Genomic DNA, 23,764 nt, shown 5'->3' with positions numbered 1-23,764 from the left:
GGATGTCCCCTCGGCCCCGTGTCCCCAGGACCCCCGCCCCCCGTGGGCCAGGTCCCCACAGCTCCCCCCCGCCCCCCCCTACCGTGCAGTGGAGGGCCGGTGCCCCCCGTAGACGAGGAGGGTGCGGGAGGGGGGGTGGAAAACCATGGAGTGGCCGGCGGCGGCGGGGGGCTTCCCGCCCCACGGGACCACCTGCTCCCAGCCCCGCGTCTCCAGGTGGAAGCGGAAGAGCTGGGAGGAGAAAACGTCCTCGGCCGTGCGGCCTGCGGGGAGACGCACCGCGCTGCGTCGGGGGCCCCGGGCGTCCAGGACCCCCGCCGCGGGATGCCCAGCCCTCTGCCCCCTTGGGCCGACCCACGGACCCTAAAGGCAGGAGGGGCCCTGGCACCTGGCCCCACAGCCCCCCACGTGCTGACCCACAGACCCTATACGCGGGGGGACGCTGGCCTCAGCCCCGACAGCCATAGGGGACCCCAATGCCCGGCCCCATCTTGTCCAGCCCCATCACCCCCCAAACCCCACAGCCACAAAGGACCCCACAGCCCCCACAGCCATAGGAGACCCCGGCCCGCAGCCCCGCAGCCCCCCGGGGCGCCCCACCTCCGAAGATGTAGAGCCAGTCGTCGACGAGGGCGGCGGCGTGGGCGGCCAGCCCGGGGGGCCGGGTGCCGTTCTGGGGCTGCAGCTCCCACCAGGCCCCCCGCAGCGGGTCGAAGACCCAGACGTCGTGGGCCAGTGCCCCCCCCGCCAGCTCGCCCCCGCTCAGCACCAGGGCGTCGCGCCAGCACGCGGCCACGTGCGAGTGCCGGGGGGCCTGCGGGGAGGCGTCAGCGTGGGGACGGGGACCCCCGGCTTTGGGGGAGCCACGGGGCGGGGGGAACACGCACCGGTGCCGGGGTCAGCTCCAGCCGGGACCAGCGGTTGGTGGTGAAGTTGTAAACCGCAAGGTCGCCCAGTGCCGTGTTGAGGTCCAGACCTGGGGACACACACGCAAGGTGGGGACCCCCACATCGGGCCCAGCCCCTTCTCCTGCAGCCCCCCAAGGGCCCCATAACCCCCCCGCTGCCCGCATCTCTGTGACGGCTCCCCAAAGCCCTCCAACGGCAGCCCCCGGCCCCACAGCCTCCCCACAGCCCCCCACAAATCCCACCTCCCCCTACAGATCTCCGCAGCCCCCTATACCCCACAGCCCCACATCGCTCCCCATGCCCCAATACAGCCCCCCCAGCTCCATATCACCCCTCGCACCCTCCTCTACAGCCCCTCCATTGTCCCACATCCCTCCCCATAACCACCACGGCCCCCGCACCACCCTCTATAGCCCCCCCATGACCCTATATCCCCCCCATCCCTCTCCACAAGCCCTCCTCAGCCCCATATCTCTCCCCATAGCCTTCTAATAGCCCCCACAATCCCATGTCCCAACCCACAGCCCTCTATGGGCCCCCAGGATCCCATACCCCTCCCTAGAACACAGCACCTCACTCTATAGCTCTCTATAGCCCCCCCACCGAGCCCCCACCTGCCCCCAGCTCACCCCCGAAGACGTAGAAGGCCCCGGCACGGGGCAGGACGGCACCAGCAGCGGCGGTGCGGGGCGGGAAGGCAGGGTCCCCCTTGCTGACGTTGTACCAGCGGCCTCCCCCCTGGTTCTCCCCCCAGCGCCAGGTCGCACGCCCGCCCTACGAAGCCCGGCCGGCACTCGCAGCGCCCCGTGGCCTGGGGGAGATGGGGTGATGTGGGGGGACACTGCTCCCCCTGGGGGACCCCAAGCCAGGGGATGCTGAGGCCCTGGCCCCAGCAGGCTCTGGCCTTGGGTGTCCCAGAGCCCCATCCCTGGGAGTTTGGGTGGGGGGCAGCAGGTTTGGGGGTCCCCTAGGTAGACCTCCAGCATGTCTGGGGGGTCTTCCCAGTGAGTTTGGGGGTCCTGCAACCCCATCCCTGTGGGTATGGGGGTCTCCCGTCCCCATCCCTGCAAGTTTGGGGTCCCACAGCCCCATCCCTGGGGATACAGGAGTCTCCCATCTCCATCCACGCAGGTTCAGAGGTCCCCCAGTCCTGCAGGTTTGGGGGTCCCCACCTGGTTGCAGGTGCCACCGTGGGCCTGGCAGTAGGTCGTGCAGAGGGGCTGAGCGCAGTCAGGCCCCCCCCAGCCGGGCTGGCACTGGCAGCGGCCCTGGGGGTCGCAGCCCCCCCGCCCCGAGCAGCCCCGTGGGCACAGCGAGAAGCTGTAGGTCGCGTTGAAGCCCAGCAGGTTGTAGTTGGCGTCGCTGAAGAGGTGCAGCAGCATCTGGGGGGCAGAGAGGGGTCAGGGCACCCCACGGCTGCCCCCTGCACCCCCCAACCACCCTATTACCATTCTACACTTCCCCACAGCCTCCCCCTGTACCCCACAGCTGTCCCCTGCACCCCAAAGTCTTCTCATGCACCCCACAACTGCCCTATAGCCTCCTCCTGCACGCCATAGCCACCCCACAGCCTCCCCCTGCACTCCTCAGAGCCACCCCATGGCCGCCCCACGGCCCCCCCCATCCGGTGACACCTTGCCCGAGGTGGCCTCGAGGGGGGCGGGCAGGGTGCTGCCGCTGAGGCTGGCGAGGAGGGGGCTGCGAGGGGAGTCCCCATCATAGATGAAGAGGTAGTCGTAGGTGCACTCCGTGTCCATGAAGGTGAAGGTCAGCAGCACCCGGTGCCTCGGGCTGGGGGCTGGGGGGACAGCGTGTCAGGGAGGGCCCCAAACCCCGGGGACGGGGAGGGCAGCATGGCCCTGGGGCATACAAGCCTCCAGGGATGGGGGCAGCTGGTCCCCACCCCACACATCAGGTGACATGGGGTGTCCCAAACTGTGCAGAACCCAGCTCAATCCCCCCCAACCACACAGACATGATCCTGCCGTCATCCACACCCAGGATGGGGTGGCCCAGGAGGACTGCAATGTCTCAGGGGGGGCTTTAGGGTGACTGGGACGCCTTGGGGTGCCTCGGGATACTGGGGGAGAGGCTCATAGGGATAGGGGAGGGGGGCCTTGGGGTGCCCCATGGGTGTCTGCACTGTCTCTGGGGCCCTATAGTGATATTGAAGGGGGCTTGTAATACCCCGAGGGGGTGTTGGGTGTCTTGGAAAGAGTTATAATAATATTGGGGGAACTTGGGGCACCCCTGGAGATCTGGGGTGTCTCAGGTGGGCTGTAGGGATACTGGGGGAGTCTTTGAGCTACTCCAGGGGTTACAGGAGCACCGGGGGTCCCCAGGGGCCCAATCCCCGCGTCACCTTCCACCAGCCACTCGCAGTTGCCGTTGACCGAGTAATTGCCGGGGCCATCGGTGACGAAGCCGGAGGGACCCCGCAGAACCCGCCGCTGCCCCTTGCAGTCGCCGGCACCGGCCCCGCGCACCCCGCTCAGCGCCAGGGCCAGCGCCAGCAGCACCGGGGGGGCTGCCATAGCGGGGTGCGGGCCTCAGCACCGGGGCAGCCCCATGCCGCCTGCGGGGGTGGGGAGCAGGGTGAGCCCAGGGGGGGCCTGGCCAGGGTGACCCATCCCACGGGGCGTCCCTGACCCCTGAGGGCACCCCTGGCCCCACAGAGATCCTGTAAGAAGCTGCTGTCCTATAGAGATTCTGTGGGGAGCCCCTGCCCCATAGGGACCCCATGGGGAGCCCCAGCCCTAGAGAGGCCCCCCAACCCCATAGAGAGCCCGCGAGTACACCCTGCCCCACAGGGACCCCCCCCAACCCCAGAGACCCCACGAGAATTCCCTGCCCCACAGGAACCCCTCCAAGCCCATGAGAACTCCCTGCCCCATAAGGGACTGCCCGACCCCACGAGAACCCTCTGCCCCACAGGGACGCCCCCAACCCCACAGGGGACCCCAAGACCCCACGGGATGCTATGGGGCCCCCTCCCCGCCGCTATAGGATGCTGTAGGCCCCCCCCAAGAGGTCCCGCCGTGGGGCGGAGCGGGGCCCCCCACGGGGCACTCCAGGCCCGCTGCAGCCCCAGGGGCCCACGGGGCTGGGGGGTCCCACAGGCCTCTGCCGGGGTCTGAAGGGGCTGGGACGCGCCGGAGGGATGCCGGGGCGCTTGGGGGCTCTGCGGGGTCCCCCCAGTCCCTACGGGGCGCCTATAGGGCGCCCAGAGGACCCCTATAGGGCCCCTATACATCACCCCCCACCCCTCACCCGCTGGCGGCGACTCCTCAGGGCGGAGGCGGAGTCCCGGGCCCGGAGCAACGAGACGAGAGGCCAGAGCGACCGCTTCGAAGGGAGGGGCGGGGCCAGAGCGGCGCCGCGGAGCAGCGAGAGGCGGGGCCGCGCCGCGGGGGCGGGGCTACGCCGGCGGCGCGGAGGAGCGGGGCAGCGAGATGCGGGGCCAGAGCGGTGCCGCCGAGGGCAGCGAGAGGAGGGGGCGAGCGGGCCAGTGTGCCGCCGCACCAGCGAGACGAGCGGCCAGAGCGGGCGGGCCCGGCGCGGCCTCCGGGGGTCCCCGGCCCACCCCCCCGTCGCTGCACAGCACGTGGAAACACGAGAACTCGCTTTATTTTGGCAAAATCCTTCTCTCCAGAAACTGGCGGACGTGGAGGGACCCGCTGCGCCGCGGGGGGGGGGGGGGGGGTCTTCGGATCCCTGTGGGGCAGGATTCGGGCTGCCCTGAGGGCAATACTGGGGGTCCTTGTGGGGCTGAATTTGGGGTCCCACTGCGGCAGGATCTGGCGACCCTGTGGGGCAAGATTCGGGGTGCCCTGGGGGCAATACGGGGGGTCCCTGTGGGGCAGGACTTGGGGTCCCTGTGGGGCAGGACTTGGCTACCCTGTGGGGCAGGATTTGGCCACCCTGTGGGGCAGGACTTGGGGTCCCTGTGGGGCAGGATTTGGGGTCCCTGTGGGGCAGGACTTGGCCACCCTGTGGGGCAGGATTCGGGGTCCCACTGGGGCGGGACTTGGGGTCCCTGTGGGGGCAGGATTGGGGGTGGCCATGGGGCAGGACGAGCCCCCCCCGTGGGGGGGGCTACAAGTGCCGCCCCGTGCCCGTGTGCATGCTGAAGTACTCGGTGTAGCCGTTGTGGGCGTGGGGCGGGGGCGCCTGGAGCTGGGAGGGGGGGCCCTGGCTCTCGTCCCCGACCCCGGCGCCCTTCGGGAGGGGGCGGGGGGCCCCCAGATCCGTCGTGGTCACCACGCGCCCGGGGGGGCGTCCGCGCTCTGCCGCCGGCGTCTCCTCCACCTGCTTCCGCGCCTGCTGGGGGGCACAGAGACACTTTGGGGGGCTCCCCTCCCACTGCCAGCGCCTGGCTGCTCTGAGGGGGGAGGTCCCTCCAGATACTGGGACCCAGCTGGTTTTGGGCAGCCCCCTCCCATCCCTGGAGCCCGGATGGTTTTGGTGGGGTCCCCCCTCTCACCTCCGGGATGCAGATGGTTTGGGGGGGGGGGGGTCGTCGCCCACCTCTGTGACCCAGCTGGTTTTGGGGGGCCCCCTCCCGCCCCCCCAGGACCTGTCCGGCCTCGGGGGCGTCCCCGACTCACGCTGGGGGATCCGCTGGGGCCGGGGAGGGGGATGGAGAAGAGCTCGGTGAAGTTGGGGACCGAGTCGCTGATGAAGGTGACGTTGCCGTAGCCGTGCCGGGGGGGGAACTTGGCGGCAGCCCCCCCCTCCGCAGAGCCGATCTGGGAGGTGCGCACGTGGTACGGGAAGTTCTTGTTGGCGGCCGAGGGTCGCGTCATCACCTGAGGGGCACAGGGAGGGAGTGAGGGGGGTCCCCCCCGCCGCCGGGCCCCCCCGGGGCTCACCAGGAAGACGGCGTGGGCGTAGAGGTGGATCCCCAGCTGGATCCCATTGACGATCTTCTCCCGCGCCCACTTGGGGATCCCGAAGTTGGCGATCAGCGCCGTCACCGGCACCGCGAAGAACCTGGGGGGCGAGAGGGGCCCTCGTGCGAGCCCCGGCACCCCGCGCCAGCCCTGTGCGCTCCCACCCCCTCGTGGGAGCCCCGCGCGAGCCCCATCCCCGTGCAAACCCAGCCCCGTGCAAACCCTGTCCCTTTGCACGCCCATCCAGCCAGGCACGCTTCGTGTGAACCCCGGCCCCGTGCAAACCCCATCCCCGTGCAAACACCACCCTTCGCACACCCGTCCTGCCGTGCCAGCCCCATCCCTTTGCACGCCCCTTCCCGCCCTGCTCCCGCCCGTTCACGCCCCGGCGGCCGCCCCCCGCCCTCGTGCGAGGCTGGTGCGAGGCGTGCGCTCACCAGAGGGTGTAGGCGGCGAAGAAGGGCAGGTAGAAGGGCTGCTTCTCGGGGACCTGCTTGAGGGTGACCAGGACGGCGTAGCAGAACCAGAGGTAGGCGAGGAACTGCAGCCCGATCAGCCCGTAGCCGGCCGGCGACTCGTAGGTGTACAGCACCTGCGCGGGGTCGAAGAACTGCCCCCCCCCCCCCGGGGGTCAGTGGGGCCGGGGAGCGCCCGGCAGGGCGGGGGGGCCGGGGGTCTCACCTCAGCCTCGTAGGTGAGGAGGACGATGTGGGTGATGCTGTAGAGCGTCATGTAGACCGAGAGCCGGACCGAGCCCGCGTGGCTGATGCGGCCCCTGGGGGGGCACCAGCAGTGGGGGGGCGGCCCCACGGCAGCCCCGTGACCCCGGCGGGCTCTGACCCGGCAGCTCGGGGCTGTCCGTGTCCCCAAAGCCACCCCGTGGCCGCCCCCCACCCCCGGGCTGCCCCCGCTACCTGGTGACGGTGAAGCCCTTGCCCAGGAGGATGAGCATGAGGAGGAAGATGAGGAAGCTGACGGAGAACAGCAGCTTGGCTGGGGGAGAGGGGAGCTCGCACCAGCGCGCGCCAGGGCACTGCTGCGACACGGCACGAGGAGCCCGGCGCCCCGGCACGTCGCACGAGGGCCGGGCACGAGGAGCCCGGCACCCCGGCACGTCGCACGAGGGCCGGGCACGAGGAGCCAGGCGCCCCAGCGCCTCGCACGAGGGCCATGCACGAGGAGCCCGGCACCCCAGCGCCTCGCACGAGGGCCATGCACGAGGAGCCCGGCACCCCAGCGCCTCGCACGAGGGCCATGCACGAGGAGCCAGGCACCCCAGCGCCTCGCACGAGGGCCATGCACGAGGAGCCCGGCACCCCAGCGCCTCGCACGAGGGCCATGCACGAGGAGCCCGGCACCCCAGCGCCTCGCACGAGGGCCATGCACAAGGAGCCAGGCGCCCCAGCGCCTCGCACGAGGGCCGTGCACGCACCACGCACCCAGGATCTTGAGGCTGCCGCTGCCGACCCCGTCGCAGGCGTACTGGCCCCAGTAGACGCAGCAGAAGAGCAGGCTGAGGACTGGTGGGGGGGGCACCAGGAGGTGACTGGGGGGGTGAGTGCAGGGACCCCCCAGCCCCCGCGAGCCCCCTGCCACCCCTCGGCCCCCCCTCACCCTCCACGCCAGCGGCCGCCATGAACATCTTGTAGGTGGTGTGGAGCAGCTGCCGGCCCTTCAGCAGGTCTGGGGGGGTCGGGGGGGGCATCAGCACTGTGACCCCCCCGGCATGGCCCCCCCGGCCCACCCCCCCACTCACAGCCAAAGTAGCAGGAGACAAGGAAGATGAGGATGAAGATGAGGAGGAAGGTGATGTCCGTCTCCAGGATGCCTGGGGGGGGGGGTAGTTCAGGCCTTGCACACCCCCCATGTCGCAGCCCCCCGTATCCCCCCCTGTGTTGCAGCCCCCCCCATTTGCACCCCTTTGCATTGAAGTCCCCGTACCCTCACCCCCCTGCATTGCAGCCCCCCGTATCCCCCCTATTCCCCCCCCCGAGCTGCAGTCCCCCCCATTTGCACCGCCTGCACTTCACCCCCCCTCAGTTTAGCCCCCGTGGCAGCCCCCCCCGCCGCACACCCCCCCGGCTGAGGCCGCACCGAACTCGTCAGCAGAGAAGTGCCGGGTCCAGAAGGATTTCCCGTTGGTCAGCACCATCTCGTACTCCAGCTCCAGCCCGTCGCCCTGGGGGGGGTCCCGGGGTCAGGGGGGGCCTGGGTGCTGTGGGGAGGGGTCCGGGGGGGTACTCACCCCGCATTTGCTGAGGGCCACGTACCACCAGCGCTCACGGACGGAGCGGAAGCTGCGGCCGCTGGCGCAGCTCAGGTACCGCACCGAGTCCTCCAGCAGCACCTGCGGGGCGAGCGTCAGCCTGGGACCCCCCAGACCACCCCCGCCACCCCCCGGCAGCCCCCCGGCCCCCGTACCTGGCAGCCTGACCAGGCGTACTGGGTGGTGAGGTTGATGACCTGGTTGTTCTCGGGACGGATCACCGACTCCTTGGCCAGGCAGTCCTGGGGGGCACGGCATGGGCACAGACCACCCCCCCTGCATGCAGTCCCCCCTGCGCCCCGGGTGTCCCGCGGGCCTCCTGCACCCCAATGGAGCCAGAGCCCCCAGACCACATTGTAATCTCCCAGACCCCGATGCGCCCCGGTCCCTGCGTAGCTCCCGTGGCACCCCGGACCTGCCCCGGCCCCCCAGGCCCCCCAACCCACCTTGTTGCCCTTCTTGTAGACGGCCGGCCATTGGGAGGGGTCGTCGAAGTAGAGCAGGATGTTCTCGCAGCACTTGGCCTGGGGGGTCGGGGGGGTCGTTTGGGGTCAGTGGCGCGGGGGGACCCCGGCGCCCGGGCAGGCATGAGCCCCCCACTCACCTCGGGGTATCGGAAGTGGAAATCGAGGCGCCCGTAGTCGGAGAGGAAGCAGAAGCGGGTCAGGAACACCCAGTCCTGGGGGGCAGCGGGGAGTCAGGGGAGGCCCAGCGTCCGGGACCCCCGGCCCTGCTCCCCCTCCCCGCCCTGCTGCCTGGGGACCCAAGCGTCCGGGAGCCCCCTCCGCCCCCCCTGCTGCACCCCGTGGACCCCAGGGACCCCCAGAGCCCCGCAGGGAACCCCCTCCAGCCGCCCACCCCCAGGGGACCCAGGCGTCCGAGTGACCCCGTGCCAACCCGATCCGGCTGTGGCCGTGGTGGCACGGCGTCCCAGCAAGGCCCAGGCCTGGGGCCCCACGGTGGACAGGGGGACACGGGGGGTGCTGGGGGGGGACGACCCTCGTCCCCAGGACCCCCTGCATCCCCGCCGTTGTCAAGGCAACGGCCCTGCTGCGGGTTTCCACGGCAACGGCCGAGCGGACTCGGGTGGGAGCTGCGAAAGGGGGGGTCCCCGACCCCCACGGACCCCCAGAGGCCCGCCCCCCCCCCGCCTCAGCCTCCCAGAAACCCCCCAAGAGAAACGGGGGGGGCGGGTGCAAATGAGGGGTCTCGATGCAAAACGGGGGGGTCCCGGTGCGAAAGGGGGTCTTAGTGCAAATGAGGGGTCTCGATGCAAACAGGGGAAGGGGGTCCCGGTGCAAAAGGGGCGGGGGCGCGATGCCAAAGGGGGTCCCGGTGCAAAGCAGGGAGGGGGTGTCAGTGCAAAAGAGGGTCCCGGCGCATCCCGGGGAGGGGTCCCTGTGCAAAAGGGGGGTCCCGGTGCAAAACGGGATGGGGTCCCGCTGCAGAAAGGGGGTGCCGGTGCAAACCGGGGGGGGTCCCGGCTCACCTCCTTGGTGCTGATGCGGCCCCGCACGTACTTGGCGCCGCCGCCCGCGGGCAGCAGCAGCAGCAGCAGCAGCGGCAGCAGCGGCAGCAGCGGCGGCAGCGGCGGCAGCGGCGCCGGGGCCCCCCGGGGCCCCGCGCCGGGCCGCGCCCCCCCCGCGCCCCCCCGCCGCCGCCGCCGCCGCAGCCCCATCGCCCCGGCCCGTGCGCGCTCCCGGGCGCGGGCGCGGCCCCGGCCCCGGCAAGCGCGCAGGCCCCGCCCCCCGGCGCAGGCCCCGCCCCCCGGTACCGGCAGCGGTCCGGGCAGCGAGACAGCCCCGGAGGAGTCTGCCAGCGCAGCGCCCGCCCCCCAGTATAACCCAGTGCCACCCGGTATAACCCAGTGCCACCCAGCACCCCCCGTGCACCCCAGTGCGGCCCATTACGCCCCAGCGCCCCCCCCCGTGCTGCCCCCCCACGGGGGAACAAAAACCAGGTGGGAAAGTCGGGGGTGGGGGAGGAAGGGGAAGCGAGAGCAGCACACGGGGGCACGGGGGGGGGCACGGGGCGGGGGGCACGGGGACACGCCGGTCCCCAGGGGGTCCACAGGCCCCAGCGCGGTGGGGGGGGCGGAGGGTGTGACCCAGGCATGTGGCCTTGTCCCCCCCAGTCTCCTCCCCGGGACACCAGTGCCCGGCCTGGGAGGGGCCGCCCCCCCCACACGTCACCGGGGGGGGGGGGGCAGCAGTGACACGAAGTGATACCCCACACTTCCCTTTTCTGCCCCAAAAAGGCGAAAATGCCCGAGAAGGAGGGGAGCCGGCGCAAGACGGCACGGTAGGACCCCAAAGAGGTGGGGAGAGGGTCCCCAACCCCCCTGCCCTGCCTGCACGGGAGCCCCTGTCCCCAACCCCCTGCCTCCCTGTCCCCAAACCCCCCTGTGCTGCCTGCACGGGGGTCCCCGTCCCCATCACTCCCCTCCTCTCCAGGGGGACCCAGGCGTCCGGCCGCCCCCGGGCGCGGGGCAGGATGCATCCCCCCGCCCCACCGCGGTGCCGGCTGCCGCCGCTGCTCCTGCTGCTGCCGCTGCTGTCGGCGGTGCCGGAGGGCTCAGCCTACAGCTTCCGCAACTGCATCCAGTCGCCCTGGGACCCCGGGCTCTTCCGCTGCGTCCAGCGCTTTCTGGAGTCGGCGGCCAGCGCGGTGGACGACCTGCCGCCGGCCGCCACCGCCCTCAACCTCTCCCTCAACGCCCTCCGCCACCTGCCGCCCGCCGCCTTCGCCCGCCTGCCGCTCCTGCGGACCCTCGACCTGGCCCACAACCGGCTGGCCAGCATCGCCCCGGGGGCCTTCGCCGGGCTGGGCGCGCTGGCCACCCTCGACCTGTCCCACAACCGCCTGGCCGCGCTGGCCGAGGGCGCCTTCGCCGGGCTGCGCAACCTCTCCTCGCTGCGGCTGGACCGCAACCCGCTGGCCGGCCTGGCGCCCGGCGCCCTCCGGCCGCTGGCCAACCTGCGCTGCCTGTCGCTGCGGGGCGGCCGCCTGCCCGCCCTGGGGCCGGTGGCGCTGGCCGTCCAGGGCCTGCCGCGGCTGCAGCTGCTGGACCTCTGCGGCAACAACCTGTCGGCGCTGGGGCCGGGGCCGCGGCTGCCGCCCTCGCTGCTCACCCTGCGCCTCTGCAACAACTCGCTGGGGGGGCTGGCCGGCGGGAGCCCCGGGCTGCTGGCCGCCCTGCGGGTGCTCGACCTCTCCTACAACAACATCTCGGAGACGGCGCCCTTCGCCCGGCTCTGCCTGCGCAACCTCGGCCGGCTGCAGCTGGCCGGCAACCCCCTGGACGTCTTCCGGCTGCTGAAGGTCTCGGACGTGCGGCCGCGCAGCCTGGACTTCTCGGGGCTGCGGCTGGGGCCCGGCGGCGTGGGCGAGGTGTGCCGGCGCCTGGCGGGACCCCGGCTGCAGCGCCTGCAGCTGCGCCACAACGGCGTCGGGACGCTGCCGGACGGGGCGCTGGCCGCCTGCCCGCTCATCGGCGCGCTGGACCTCTCCGGGAACCGGCTGCGGCAGCTGGGCTGCGTGGGGCGGCTGCTGGGGCCGGCGCAGCGGCGGGCGCTGGAGGGTCTGGTGGCGGAGCACAACCTGCTGCGCTGGCTGCCCTCCTGCCGCGCGGCCCCGGCCCTGCGCCGCCTGCACAACGTCTCGCTCCGCTTCAACCGCATCCTGGTGGTGGGGCCGCGGGCCTTCGCCGACGCGCCCCGCCTGCGGGTGCTGCGCCTCGACGTCAACGGCCTGGCGCGGCTGCACCGGCAGGCGCTGCGGGGGCTGCGGGAGCTGCGGGAGCTGCGGCTGGACAACAACCTGCTGACCGACCTCTACCCCGGCTCCTTCGCCGACCTGGGCCGGCTGCGCACCCTCAACCTGCGCAACAACCGCGTCTCCGTCCTCTTCCCCGGCGCCTTCGCTGGGCTGGCCCGGCTGTGGACGCTGGACCTGGGGGGCAACAACCTGCGGCACCTGGCGGCCGCCGCGCTGCAGGGGCTGGGGGAGCTGCGCCGCCTCTACCTGGACCGCAACCGGCTGCAGGAGGTGAGCGCCGCGTCCTTCCGCCCGGTGCAGGCGTCCCTGGGCGTGCTGGACCTGCGCGCCAACGCCCTGCGGTACGTCAGCCGGCGCCTGCGCCAGCAGCCGCCCTTCCGGCACCTCCGGCGCCTCTACGACCTGAAGCTGCAGGCGCAGCAGCCCTACGGGCTGAGGATCATCCCGCACCGCTTCTTCCAGGGCCTGACCGCCCTCCGCTCGCTCTACCTGGCGCAGAACTGGCTGCTGGCCGTCCCTGCCGACGCCTTCGACGACCTGGCGCAGCTGCGCTACCTGACGCTGGCCGACAGCAGCGGCGGCATGGGCGACCTGCCCGCCGGCGTCTTCAAGAACCTGAGCCGGCTGCGCAGCCTGGACCTGGAGAACGCGGGGCTGCGCAGCCTGGGCCCCGAGGTCTTCGGCAACCTCAGCCGGCTGGAGCGGCTGCGGCTGGCCAAGAACGAGCTGCGCACCCTCGATCAGCGCCTGGACGGCCAGCTGCCCGCCCTGCGCTACCTGGACCTGCGCAAGTGCCCGCTGAGCTGCGCCTGCGCCAACGCCTGGCTGCCGGGCTGGCTGGACCGCGGCCGGGTGCAGGTGGTCTACCTCTACAACTACAGCTGCGGCGGCGGCCGCGGCAGGCCGCCCGCCTACCTGCGCGGCTTCGACACGCGCGTCTGCTTCCTGGACGTGGGGCTCTACCTCTTCGCCGGCACCGCCCCGGTGGTGCTGCTACTGCTGGCGCTGCCGCTGCTGTACCACCGCGCCTACTGGCGCCTGCGGTACCACTTCTACCTGCTGCGCGCCTGGGCCAACGGGCGCTGGCGGCGGGAGGAGCGCCGCTACGCCTACGACAGCTTCGTCTCCTACAACTCGGCCGACGAGGGCTGGGTGCTGGGGGAGCTGGTCCCCGAGCTGGAGCGGGGCTCCCTGCGCCTCTGCCTGCACCACCGCGACTTCAGCCCGGGCAGGGCCATCGTCGACAACATCGTCGACGGCATCTACAACAGCCGCAAGACGGTCTGCGTGGTCAGCCGCAGCTACCTGCGCAGCGAGTGGTGCTCCATGGAGATGCAGCTGGCCAGCTACCGCCTCTTCGACGAGCTCCGGGACGTCCTGGTCCTCGTCTTCCTGGAGGCCATCCCCGACGCCGAGCTCTCCGCCTACCACCGCATGCGCCGGGTGCTGCTCAAGCGGACCTACCTGCGCTGGCCCCCCGAGCCCGAGGCCCAGCAGCTCTTCTGGGCCAAGCTGAAGCGCGCCCTCCAGAGCGGCTGCGCCGAGGGCGAGGAGGAGGAGGAAGGCTGCGGGGAGGGCGGCAAGCCGCCCAAGGGCGGCCCCGCCCCACCGTGACCGGGACCCCCTGCTCCCGACCCACCTGGGGACAGCCCGCGGCGCGGCACTTCCCGGCGTCCCGGCGGCGACGGCTGACGAACCGGGGGCCGGCCGTCAGCAGCGGCGCTGGAAAGAGGAAACGGCTTTCTGCCGGGCACCCCAAAACTGGCGGTTCCACTCCGAGCGCCGGGAAAGAGCCCGGGAAGGGCTTTTCTCGCCCCAAACCGCCGGCCACGCTTTCCTTCCCGGGCGCGTCTGGGACCCGACCTGGCGGCTCCTTTCGCCGTGGGGCCAAGGCGACATCGGGGGGCTCCCAGGGGAGGTTGGGGGTGCCCGGAGCGAATGGCAGCGACACCACAGTCAGGAGAAACAGCCTTTATTGAGCCGTGGGGTGCCCCGGGAAGGGGGGCGCCTGCCCGCGCCCCCGGAACGCGAGGGACCCCTGCCTCAGTACAGCCCTGCGCAGGGGCAGCCCCAGGTCTCGGGGCTGGGCAGGGGGGAGCCGTCCCGCTCCAGCGCCTCTGAGCGCGGGAAGCAGGAGAGCGGCAGGCGCCGGAGCGCCCGCAGCCAGGCTGGCTCCCTCAGGCCCCGCCGGCGCCCCGGCTCCGGCGCGTCCCACCGGCCCTCCCAGTCCCGCCGCCGGCGGCTTTCTGGGGGGGGTCCATGCTCCAGCGATGGCTGCCAGCAGCAGGTGCCGGGGCTCAGGGGCACCAACGGCCGCCCGAGGCGGTGGGAGCCGTGCCGGAGCGGGTCGTGCCGGAGCGGGTGGTGGCGGCAGCGCAGTGCTTGGCGCTCGGCGTATGGCCAGCCTGGCGCTAAGCCCGGCCGGCACCAATCCTCGGGACTCCAGGTGTTGCGGGTCTGGGGGTCCGGGCTGGCCCCCCGGCACAGGTCTGGGCACCGGGGAGCAAACAGCGTGGCAAAGGAGCGGCGGGGCGGCTGGCGATGCCGTGGCATGACGGGGCTGAAAGCCGGCGGGGCGATCGGGGGCTGGCGGCTCCAGCTGCAGCCCTCGCCAACGTCGTCCCTGAAAGCCGCCGGGGTGGGCTGTGGGACGGCGCGGGACCGCGCGAAGGAGGGACCCCCGCAGGTGCAGCCGGGGGGGAACCGGGCGGGGGGGGAGCTGGGCAGGAGCCTGCCATGGGGCGGGGGCCCCTCGTGCCGGCAGGGATCCCCCCAGGATGCTGTCCTCTCTCCACGGGGCTGGAACAGCGGGGCCGGGCTGTCGGGGAGCGGGTTGTCGTCCTCGCCCGAGGTCCAGGAGAAGGGGGTCTGCAGGGAGGCAGTGGGTCAATAAACCCCCCGGGGCTCCCCCAGGGCCGTCACCCTGCTTTCGGACTCACCTCCCTCTTCTTTCTGTTGCCTCCAAAAATGGGGCTGGGGGTGCTCGGCCTGGCGGGATGGGTTGGGGTCTGCTGGGGAAGAGCATGGGGTTGCAGCCAGTGAAGGGGTAAGATGGAGAGGACGTCCCCATTTTGGGGAGAAAAGGCGGGTTTTTGGGTACTCACCCTATTCACGATGGCTTGCAGGGTGACAGGGGTGCTGCTGTAGGGAGGTGTCGGGTCCCAGCTCTGTTTCTGCTCCCCAAAATCACCCTGCTCTGTGCTCCTGCTCGGCTCCCGCCCAGGGGTCCGGGGGCTCCAGCGACCTGCGAGGGACGATACGGCTGAGATTCGGGGGGCAAAACCATCCCCAGCTCCCCCACGGGGCTGCCGTACCTGGCGGCGCAGCGTCCGCTCCCCGATTCCGGTGGGCCAGGAGGAGGGAGAGGTCGGGCAGGGTCCGGTGCTGGTGGAGCAGGGTGGCCAGGATGGCCCGGCGCCGCTCGCCTGCCAGATCGCGCCCCGGGAAAGCGTGGGTGCGCCCCAGGAGGGCGCGGAGCTGGCTGGCCAGCTCCCGCAGGGGCGGCTCTGCACGGGCCCCCTTCTCCCCCTCGCTTTGGGGCACATCGGGGTGGCTCGGCAGCAGCGGGTCCTGGGAGTGGGGGTCTCCCTCCGGCGCCAGGACAGGGGTTTTGCTGAGGGGGGCCGCATCCTGCCCGGGGCCGGGGCTCAGCAGCCGCTCGACGTCGACCGACTTCACTTCCCGGTTGAACATGCCCCGGTGCTGGCACAGGCGGTTCTGGGTGATGACGACGGTTTTGGGGACTGGGAGGGGGCTGGCGGGGGGGCGGCCCCCCCACAGGGGCGGCAGCCTGTGGGGTGGGGGTCCGGGTCCAGCCCCCCGCCACCTGCTGCCAGGGACCTTCCTGCCAAATCTGGCAGTGTCGCGCTCCCGCTTGGTTTTCCGGCGCTTGACGCGGCCGGGTCCAGGTCCGGTGGGGTGAGAGCTGCCCCGCGGGCGGGGGTCTCCTGCATCCCTGAAGTCCCCTCTGCTGCTGCGGTGGCTCATGGCACCGGCTGCCAATCGGGAAAATTTAAAAAAAGGGTCTTTTTTTAGCAAAGGGTGGGCAAAGGGAGGGGGAAGAAATGCCGAGGGTGGAGGTTTTGGGGCACCCTGTTAATTAGGACCCCCTCAAGGGCCCTCATTTCCCCGCCAGGACCCCTCCAGTATCCCCAGCACCCCCTCAAACCCTCCCAATATCCACAGGCCCCCTCAAGAGGCCCCCATTTCCCCCCTCAAACCCTGCCAGGCCCCCCACGTTCCCCGCAGGCCCCCCTCAATACCCGACCCCAAAGGTCCCCCTTTCCCCCTCAGGACTGGCCCATATCCCTGAGTCCCCCTCAGGGTCTCCCCATCAGACACCCCCCACGACCCCCATTTCGCCCTCACCCCCAATATCCCCAGGGCCCTCTCAATGGCCCCTATTTACCCCTTCAGACACCCCCAGGACCCCCAGTTTCCCTGATGACCCTTCAGTCCCCCGGGCAGGGCCCCCCCCCAGCATTCCCAGGATGCCTGTTATTGCGCTCGGGCCCCCCCAGAGGCCCCCGTTTCCCCTCAATCCCCCCTCGGTATCCCCAGGGCCCCTCATTCTCCCCCAGGGCACCCCAGAGACCCCCTGTTTGCCCCCAGTGCCCCCCCATTCCCCCAGTGCCCCCCGCCCACCTCCGAACGCTGTCAACGGCCCCGCAGGCCCCGCCCCTCTCGCCGGGGGGCGGGGCCTGCGGGCGGCGCGCGGCGGGGCCGCTCCTCGCGCCTCGGCCGTTGGAAAGCAGCCGCTCGCGCGCGCGAGCCCCGGCGGCGCTCGCCTTTCCCGCGCTGCCCGCGCATTGGTCCGCCGCCTCGAGGCGCCCGCCGCTGATTGGCTGGGGGCGCGGCGGCGGGAAGGGCTCGCGCAACGGGAGAGGCGCCGCAGCCCTGAGGTGAATGGCGGGCTTAGGCCGAGGGGAGCGTGAGGCCGCAGGGGCCCCGGGGCCGAGGGGAGCGTGAGGCCGCAGGGGCCCCGGGGCCGAGGGGAGCGTGAGGCCGCAGGGGCCCCGGGGCCGAGGGGAGCGTGAGGCCGCAGGGGCCCCGGGGCCGAGGGGAGCGTGAGGCCGCAGGGGCCCCGGGGCCGAGGGGAGCGTGAGCCTGCAGGGGCCCCGGAGCTGAGGGAACCATCGCCCCACAGGAGTCCAGGACCAGGAGACTGTGACCTGCCACAGCCCCTGCACCGAGGACACCCAGTGAAGCCCCAATGCTACAGAGACCCCACTGATGCACAGCGCAGAGGGGACTGCCACCCCAGGGAGCTCACAGCACCTGCCCCACAGCCAAGGGAAGGTGAGGAGCTGTGGTGGGAGGGAGACGGGGAGATGCCGACCTCCCGCCTGCAGGACTGCCAAGCTGCACCGAGAGGGGAGGATGGCCCACACCTCTGGGTGCTGCTCCCTGCCACCCAGCAGCAGCAGCAGCCCCCCCCCGGCTGCTGCCGTGCTGTGCCGCGGCCCGCGGCGGGCTGGCAGGAAGCGGAGGCAGCTTTACGCTCGCTGCCTCTCTCCCGCGCTCTGTTTGTCTTCCCGATGAATGTTTTATTAATACCTCCGCTCGCGCGCCTGGGGCGGGGAGAGGCGGAAGCGGGGGGCGGTTTCCCTGCGTGTGGAGCACGGCACCCCCCTGACACCACATAGACCCCGTCCGGCAGCGCGTTAGCTTTATTGGGGAGGGAGGGCCGTGAGCCCCTGGGGGGCGGGGCGTGCTGAGCGAGCCTCGTGCTAATGAAGTGAAGCCTCGAGGGGCGCGGGGAGGCGCAGGGGATGCGGGTTTGGCGGGACCCCGGCCCCTCAGGGCTTCTCCAGCTGGGTGTCGGCGGCGTGGAGGCTGCCCACGTCCTGGTAGGTGGGCTGCAGCCCCCGCGAGATGTCCTCGTACATGGAGCACTCGTCCAGGTTCAGCCCCTGGGGAGGGGGACGGGGCGGGGGGTCAGACCGGCGGGTGTCAGCCCCCTCCCCGGGCCCCCGGGCAGGTGCGGGGTCCCCGGCTCACCTCATAGAGGTTCTCCTCCTCGTAAGCGCTCTTCTTCATCTGCAGCAGCCGCTCGTTGGCCCACCGCTTCTGCAGCCGCCAAGCAGGGGCAGAGTTAGGGAGGGCACGGGCTCCTCTAGACCCCCCCAAGCCCCCCCATTCCCCTGTGTGCCCCCTCACCCTGAAGAGGAGGAAGAGGCTGGGCCCCATGGCACAGAGCAGCAGCAGGACGCCTTCAGCTGTGATGATCCGGTTCTTGGTGGATTCCTTGATGTTGAGGAAGGGCACGGCCATGGGGTCTGCCGCAGGGAGGAGGGGGTGGGGGTCAGCCCTGGCCCTCCAGCAAGCCCCCTGCCCCACCATGCCCCCAGGCACTCACCACGCACCCGCAGGAAGGTGCCGCAAGACTGCCCGGCGGCCCGACCGGCTTCCACCCGGCAGTAGTAGAGGCCGCTGTCGTTGTGCGTGAGGTGGAGGAAGGTGAGGGTGGCGCGGTCCCCCTCGTGCCGCAGCTGGCGGCCGGCCTGGCTGGCCTCCACCAGGGCGTAGGGCTGGCTGCAGTTGTGGCGGGGGCACAGCTGGTACCAGGTCACCCGGGCGTCCCTGGGGGCCCGGAAGAGGCACTCCAGGCTGAGGTGGTCCCCCACGGCGGCGGTGCGGGACGTGGGGCCGGCCTCCACCGTCACCACGCTGGCGCCAGCCCCGGGGGAGCAGCGGACCACCGTGCTGCCATTGCTCTCCACGGTCAGGGGGCTGGGGGACAGCCGGGAGGGGGGCGGCGGCAGGGGCACCGTGCTCTCGTTCCCTTTGCTTGCCGTGGTGGCGGACGCCCAGCAGACGTACCCTGCGGGCAGCAACAGCGGTCACTGCGGCCCCCAAGCCCCCGGCGTGGGCGCGAGGGTCCTGCCCGGCTCCGCCCTGACACCCCAGGCCCAGTTTCGGTTCCTCCACTGGGCGCTGTTGACAGGAAGCGCCGGGGCCAGGCCGGGCTGTTCCGGGGCGTCTCGGGGGACACGATGGCAAACGGGGGCCGCTGCCTTTCGGGGCACCGTGCCGTCCCCCCTGCTGGCTGGCTGCCCTTTGGGGGTCATTGCCACCACAGGGTGTGCGATGGGCCAGCGCGGCTCCCCTCTGCTAGGGGTGCGAGGCAGGGGGATCCAGGGGACCCCCGCCCATCTGCCCGTACCCCAAGACCCCTGTCCCGCCGTGGCCCTGCGCCCCCTCCCCGCCAGCCCCTACCTGGGAGGAGGCAGAGGAGGAGGGGGAGCGGGGCACCCCATTTTGGGGGAGCGTCTGCCATGCTGCTGCTGTTGCTGCCGTCTGTGCTGGGCCCCACCGCAGGAGATGCGCCCTGGCGCCCCACGCCCGCCCTCCCGGGGGGCCGTGGCGGGCGGGGCGCGCAGCGGGGTGGGCCCTACAGCGGGTGTCCCCCGCCCCACCCCACCATCACCCCACAGCCCGCCCCAGAGATAGGGGGTCTGCAGGGGCACCCGTGGGACCTGTCTGGGGGGGTGGGGGCACACAGGGTCGGGGTGCGGGCTCAGGGGGTTTAGGGGGCCCGGGGGCTCAGGTGTTGGAAGGCCCAGGGGTGCTGGGGTTTGGGGGCCCGGGGTCTCGGGGGTCTGAGCGTCCAGGGCATCCGCCGGCGTCTCGGGGGTGCCGGGGTGCGCGGCCCCGGGCGGGGCGCAGGGGCGGTCTCGGCCTCGCTCCTCCCGCAGGAAGCGCCGGGAAGGGGCGGACGGCGGGACCCGCCCGCAGCAGGACGCGGGTTCCTGCGGCCCGGTAGAGCCCGGCACCGCCCGGTACAGCCCGCCGCGGCCCGGTACAGCCGGGTAGAACCCGGCGCGGGGAGCGGAGCGGCCCGGCCCGCCCGGTGAGTGCCCCCGCGGCGGCGGAAGTGGCCGCTTCCTGCCGGGCCGCCGCGGCGCCGGGGGGACACGCGTGGGGCCAGCGGGCTGCAGGGGCGGGGGGCGCTCGTGGGGTGTCCCACGGGGCGGGGGGGGGGCGTCTCGGGTGCTCTGGGGCCGCCCCCCACGCCTATCGCCAGTGGAGATGGGGGGGGGGCCTCACCCGCCAGCTTGGGCTGGGGGTACGCTGCCGCCTTCCCCGGCGGCCTGGCAGTGCCAGCGCTCCCACAGGCGTTGGGATGGGCCTGTCCCCCCCGAATGACACCCCACCCTGCCCCGCACCCCCCGGGGGAGCCCCCCAAAGAGGCGGGGGCACCCGCTGCCCCTCGCTGCCAGCCCCCCCGCAGCGCCCGGGCTGGGCAGTGGCCAGCGGGGACAGGGAAGTGGCCGGCACTGCCGCCAGCTGGGCCGCAGGGCTGTGGGGCAGAGGTGAGGGGCACTGAGGAATGGGGAGCAGGACCGGGGATCCCGTCCGCCGTGGGGCAAGGCCTTGTCGCTGCCACGGGGTGGGACCAGGGCCCTGTGCGGCAGGGGCGCGTGGGGGCATCGCACAGCCCCACGGCACTCTGGGGCAGGGGCGCAGGGGGGGCCATCGAGCAGCCCCACGGCGCCGTGGGGCAGGGGTGTGTGGGGACTGTCGCGAAGCCCCAGGGCGCCGTGGGGGGAGGCTGGGGGCTGTTGCCACCGCGCTGCACATCACTTCCTGCAGGAAGCCTCGCTCACTCCGTAAATAATCTGGGGGCCGCCGCTTTGTTTTACAGCCCGGGGAGACGCCTTTCCGCCGTGGGGCGACGGGGGGGGCGCCCCAAAGAGCCCGGCCCCCCACTGCTGCCCCCCACTGCTGCCCCCCACTCCTCGGGGGCTGCCCCCCTGCTTGGCGGGGCTGGGGGGGGGGGGGGTTGCCACATTTCCTGCCCCGCCAGGATCGTTTCACCAGCTCAGAAACAGGTAGGTGGGAGGGCAGGGGTGGAGGTTTTGGGGGGGGGGGGGCAGCACTGGATCACCCCCAAAGTGCCCCCCACACACCCTGGGCTGCCCCCCCAAAGCACTGTCCCCCAGCCAGTGGAGCAGAGGGGCACAGGGGCGGGCATGAGCATGGGGGGGGGGGGGGGGGGGGCCGGCCGGCACGGCCCCCCCCACCGCAGGGCCCTCAATGGGGCCCTTTGTGCGGCACAGAGCCCCTTTGAGAGCGGGCACCACCCCCTGGCCCCCCCAGGCATTGACGCCGGGGGCGGGGAGAGCGCCTCCACCCGCCTGCGCCCCCAAACCACCCGCCTGCCGCTGGGGGGATCCCGAGACCCCGCAAACTCATCACGAGTGTCCACCCCTCCCATGACATGCTCTCTCCCCACAGCTCTGACCCCGTGAGCTGCAGGACGGGACCCCCCTGTGCCCCGGGGGCAGCATGGAGCCCGAGGAGGCCTTTAATGGGGTGAGTGGTTGCCCCCACCCCAGGGGGATCTGGAGCCCCCCGAGAGGCCATTCTCACTGGGGAGTCCCCCCAAAGGCCCCCCACAGCAACCCGTCTCTCCCCAGAGCCCAGCGGTGGGCACTCGCGGTGCTGGCAGCTCAGTCGTGGCCATCATCGGTGCCGAGGACGAGGACTTTGAGAATGACATCGAGCCGGTGAGCAGGGGAGGCAGTGGGACACGCTGCTGGGGCTGGCACCAGGCACCGTGTCAGGGCTGGGGCATCCCTGGAGCCTGAGTGTCCCCCCCTCACCCCCCAGAACCCCGACGACCAGAACAGCCTGTTCCAGAGCCTGGAGCTGGTCCGGCAGCACCCGGCCTATCTCATGGCCTTCCTGCAGCACGTCGTCCTCCAGTTCGACTCCTGCCCGGTGGTAAGCGCGGCCTGGGGGGGCACTGCGGCCTGGGGGGGGGGGCACCATCGTGGGGGAATGCCCCCAGGGGGGCACCTGTGGGTGAGCAGCTGCACCCCTGCCTCCCCTCGAATAACCTCTTCTCTCTGTTCCCCCCTCCCTGCTGGCAGGGGCTGGAGCTGAGGTAAAATACCTGCGGGGGGAGGTTTGAGGGCTTAGGGGGGCAGGGGGGTGTCGCCCTGCCTTCACCCCTGCCCATGCTCCCCCCCGCCCCCCAGCTCTGCTACCTGCATGTGGACATGCTGCGCAGGATGAACCCCAAAGAGGGCAAGAAGCAGTTCCTGGAGTTCTGCCACATGTTCCTGGACAAGGCGGGGGTGAGTGTCGCCCACAGCCCCCCCACACACCCCACAGCCCCCCACCCCGGTCCTCGATGAGGGGGTGCCCCTGTCCTCATCCCCCTCTCTTGCAGTTGCTGCGGGTGCCCGTCCCCCACCAGGTGCAGTTCGAACTGGGTGAGTGAAACCCTGCTGCCGGTGGGGCTGGGGGGGTTGCGGCTCGGCCTCCTGCTCCACTCCACAGCACCCCCCGGCACCCGGGCCCTTCCTCCACCCGCCGCACCCAGCTGGCTGCGGCTGAGGCCGGAAGCTGCCTGGGAAGCCCCAGCCAGGGCGAGCTCACGGGGCCGCGGCTCCGAGGGGGGGCCGGCAGCATGCGGCAGCACCGCCTCTCAGGGGCCGCGGGGGTCCCCGCCAAGGAGTGGGGCGGGGGGCGCCTTCAGCTGACGCCCCTCCCCTGCCAGACCGGACGCGCCCCGAGCTCCTGTCGGACGAGGTGCAGCGCCGGTACCTGCAGGAGATCCAGGCCTTCCAGGAGCCCGAAATCTCCCGGCAGCTGGAGGACTTCAGGTGGGGGGGGCCCCAGGAGGGGGGGGGGGGCTCGGGGCGGGGGGGGGCCCCACTGACTGACACCCCCTCCCACAGGTCCAAGCGGCTGATGGGGATGACACCGGGAGAGCAGGAGCTGACGGAGCTGGAGTCCTACCGCACCCGGGACCACGGCATCCGCGAGGCCAAGGAGAAGCAGCTGGCGGAGGTGCTGCTGGCCCGCCTGGAGGAGATGCAGTGAGTGGGGCGCCCCGGGGACCCCCCAGAACCGGGTACCCCCCCCCCCGAGCCGGGTAACCCCCCCGAAGCCCCGTCCCGGCTTTTTGGCAGTCCCCTCCCTGCGCCACATCTGGCAGCCCTCCCCTGCCGGGCGCCGGTCCCAGACCGGAGCCAGCTGCGGCAGGCTGGGGGGGAGAGCCCCCTTTCCTTCCCACCCACTCCTTTTCCTGGGTATTTCTCCTGATTGCATCAGCCCCAGCATGGTATAAACCCCCCCAGCCCCCTCTGTCCCAGCCCAGTCCTTCCCAGTCCGTCCCAGCACACACACACGTCTCCTCACTGGATCATGCTCCAGCGCCCGGTACCAACACGCCGACATGGGGCTGGCCTGCCGGTGAGGGGCTGGGGGGGACCCGAGGGCTGCTGTGGGGTGGGGGGCTGAGGCATGACTTGGGGGGCTGGGCTCACCGGACGCCGGAGTTCACGCTCTCCTCCTTTCCCCAGCCTCACCATTTCTTCCGACGAGGAGAAAAGGTGAGGGAAGCGTTTCGGGGGGCTGGGACCAGTTGGCTTAGCAGAGGGTCTTTGGGGGGGTGCTGGAGGCATTTGGGGGGGCCATGCGGAGGTAGGAGGGCTCTATGGGGAGTCAGGGGACTCCGGGGGTGCTCTCTGCCCCCAGCCCTGTGGGGGTCGTGGGCTGTGGGAACATGGTGGGCAGCGTTTGTCCCCCGCTGGGGTGGGAGCGGTGAGGCCCCCCTCACCCCCGCTGCCCTCCCAGCTCCGCTATCTTCGGTGCCATCGTCACCTACATGAAGTACCTGGGGGTTAAAACCAAACTGGGCGACAGCAAGAAATCGAAGTCCAACTTCTTCCGCAAAAAGGTGAGACCTCCCAGGCACCCGGACCCCCCTCCCAGCTGGGGGGGGTGGGGCCCCCCAGCTCCCTCTGACCCCCACCTCCCGCAGATTTCGGGGAGCAAGAAGGCGGACGAGCTGCAGGCCAAGTCGCGGAAGGGCTTCAGCCTGCCGGGGGCGGCCCTCTGGGGCCGGGACGCCCACAGTAAGTGGGGTGCTGCAGGGGAGCCCCTTCCCACCTTCTTCACACCCC

The 23,764-nt window shown here is 72.1% G+C and overlaps 4 protein-coding genes across 4 annotated transcripts in view; 1 reads left to right on the top strand and 3 right to left on the bottom strand.

Moving 5' to 3' along the window:
- MEGF8 (multiple EGF like domains 8) overlaps positions 1-3,887 on the bottom strand; it is a gene marked incomplete at its 3' end in the record, with an annotated part of 16,034 nt that extends 12,147 nt beyond the window's left edge. The window contains 8 exon segments of the mRNA XM_082012004.1: positions 83-263; positions 601-814; positions 888-976; positions 1,538-1,658; positions 1,660-1,719; positions 2,081-2,290; positions 2,543-2,706; positions 3,271-3,887. Of these exon segments, the coding sequence (XP_081868130.1) occupies positions 83-263; positions 601-814; positions 888-976; positions 1,538-1,658; positions 1,660-1,719; positions 2,081-2,290; positions 2,543-2,706; positions 3,271-3,442 (1,211 nt within the window). The 5' untranslated portion in view covers positions 3,443-3,887.
- A 906-nt stretch (positions 3,888-4,793) lies between these two features.
- TMEM145 (transmembrane protein 145) lies at positions 4,794-9,744 on the bottom strand (the record flags this gene model as incomplete). Its single annotated transcript, XM_082012003.1, has 15 exons — positions 4,794-5,231; positions 5,279-5,716; positions 5,780-5,900; positions 6,238-6,410; positions 6,482-6,575; positions 6,715-6,793; positions 7,240-7,320; positions 7,415-7,483; positions 7,557-7,628; positions 7,895-7,979; positions 8,046-8,147; positions 8,222-8,308; positions 8,513-8,590; positions 8,671-8,745; positions 9,556-9,744. 15 exons carry the CDS (start codon positions 9,742-9,744, stop codon positions 5,004-5,006), a joined length of 1,971 nt encoding a protein of 656 aa, XP_081868129.1. The 3' UTR covers positions 4,794-5,003.
- Positions 9,745-10,519: 775 nt separating this feature from the next.
- LOC309414653 (uncharacterized protein) lies at positions 10,520-14,263 on the top strand. The gene has a single exon (XM_082012011.1). It carries the CDS (start codon positions 10,560-10,562, stop codon positions 13,455-13,457), a length of 2,898 nt encoding a protein of 965 aa, XP_081868137.1. The 5' UTR covers positions 10,520-10,559; the 3' UTR covers positions 13,458-14,263.
- A 3,297-nt stretch (positions 14,264-17,560) lies between these two features.
- Positions 17,561-18,913, bottom strand: CD79A (CD79a molecule; the record flags this gene model as incomplete). The annotated part of the gene is made up of 5 exons (XM_082012002.1): positions 17,561-17,755; positions 17,844-17,912; positions 18,003-18,121; positions 18,202-18,666; positions 18,748-18,913. 5 exons carry the CDS (start codon positions 18,911-18,913, stop codon positions 17,642-17,644), a joined length of 933 nt encoding a protein of 310 aa, XP_081868128.1. The 3' UTR covers positions 17,561-17,641.
- Positions 18,914-23,764: the final 4,851 nt, after the last annotated feature.

Source organism: Phaethon aethereus, assembly GCF_964289735.1.
Source record: "Phaethon aethereus genome assembly, chromosome: 30".
NCBI classification, from domain to species: Eukaryota; Metazoa; Chordata; class Aves; order Phaethontiformes; family Phaethontidae; genus Phaethon; species Phaethon aethereus.
This window is presented reverse-complemented; position numbering and strand designations above follow the sequence as displayed.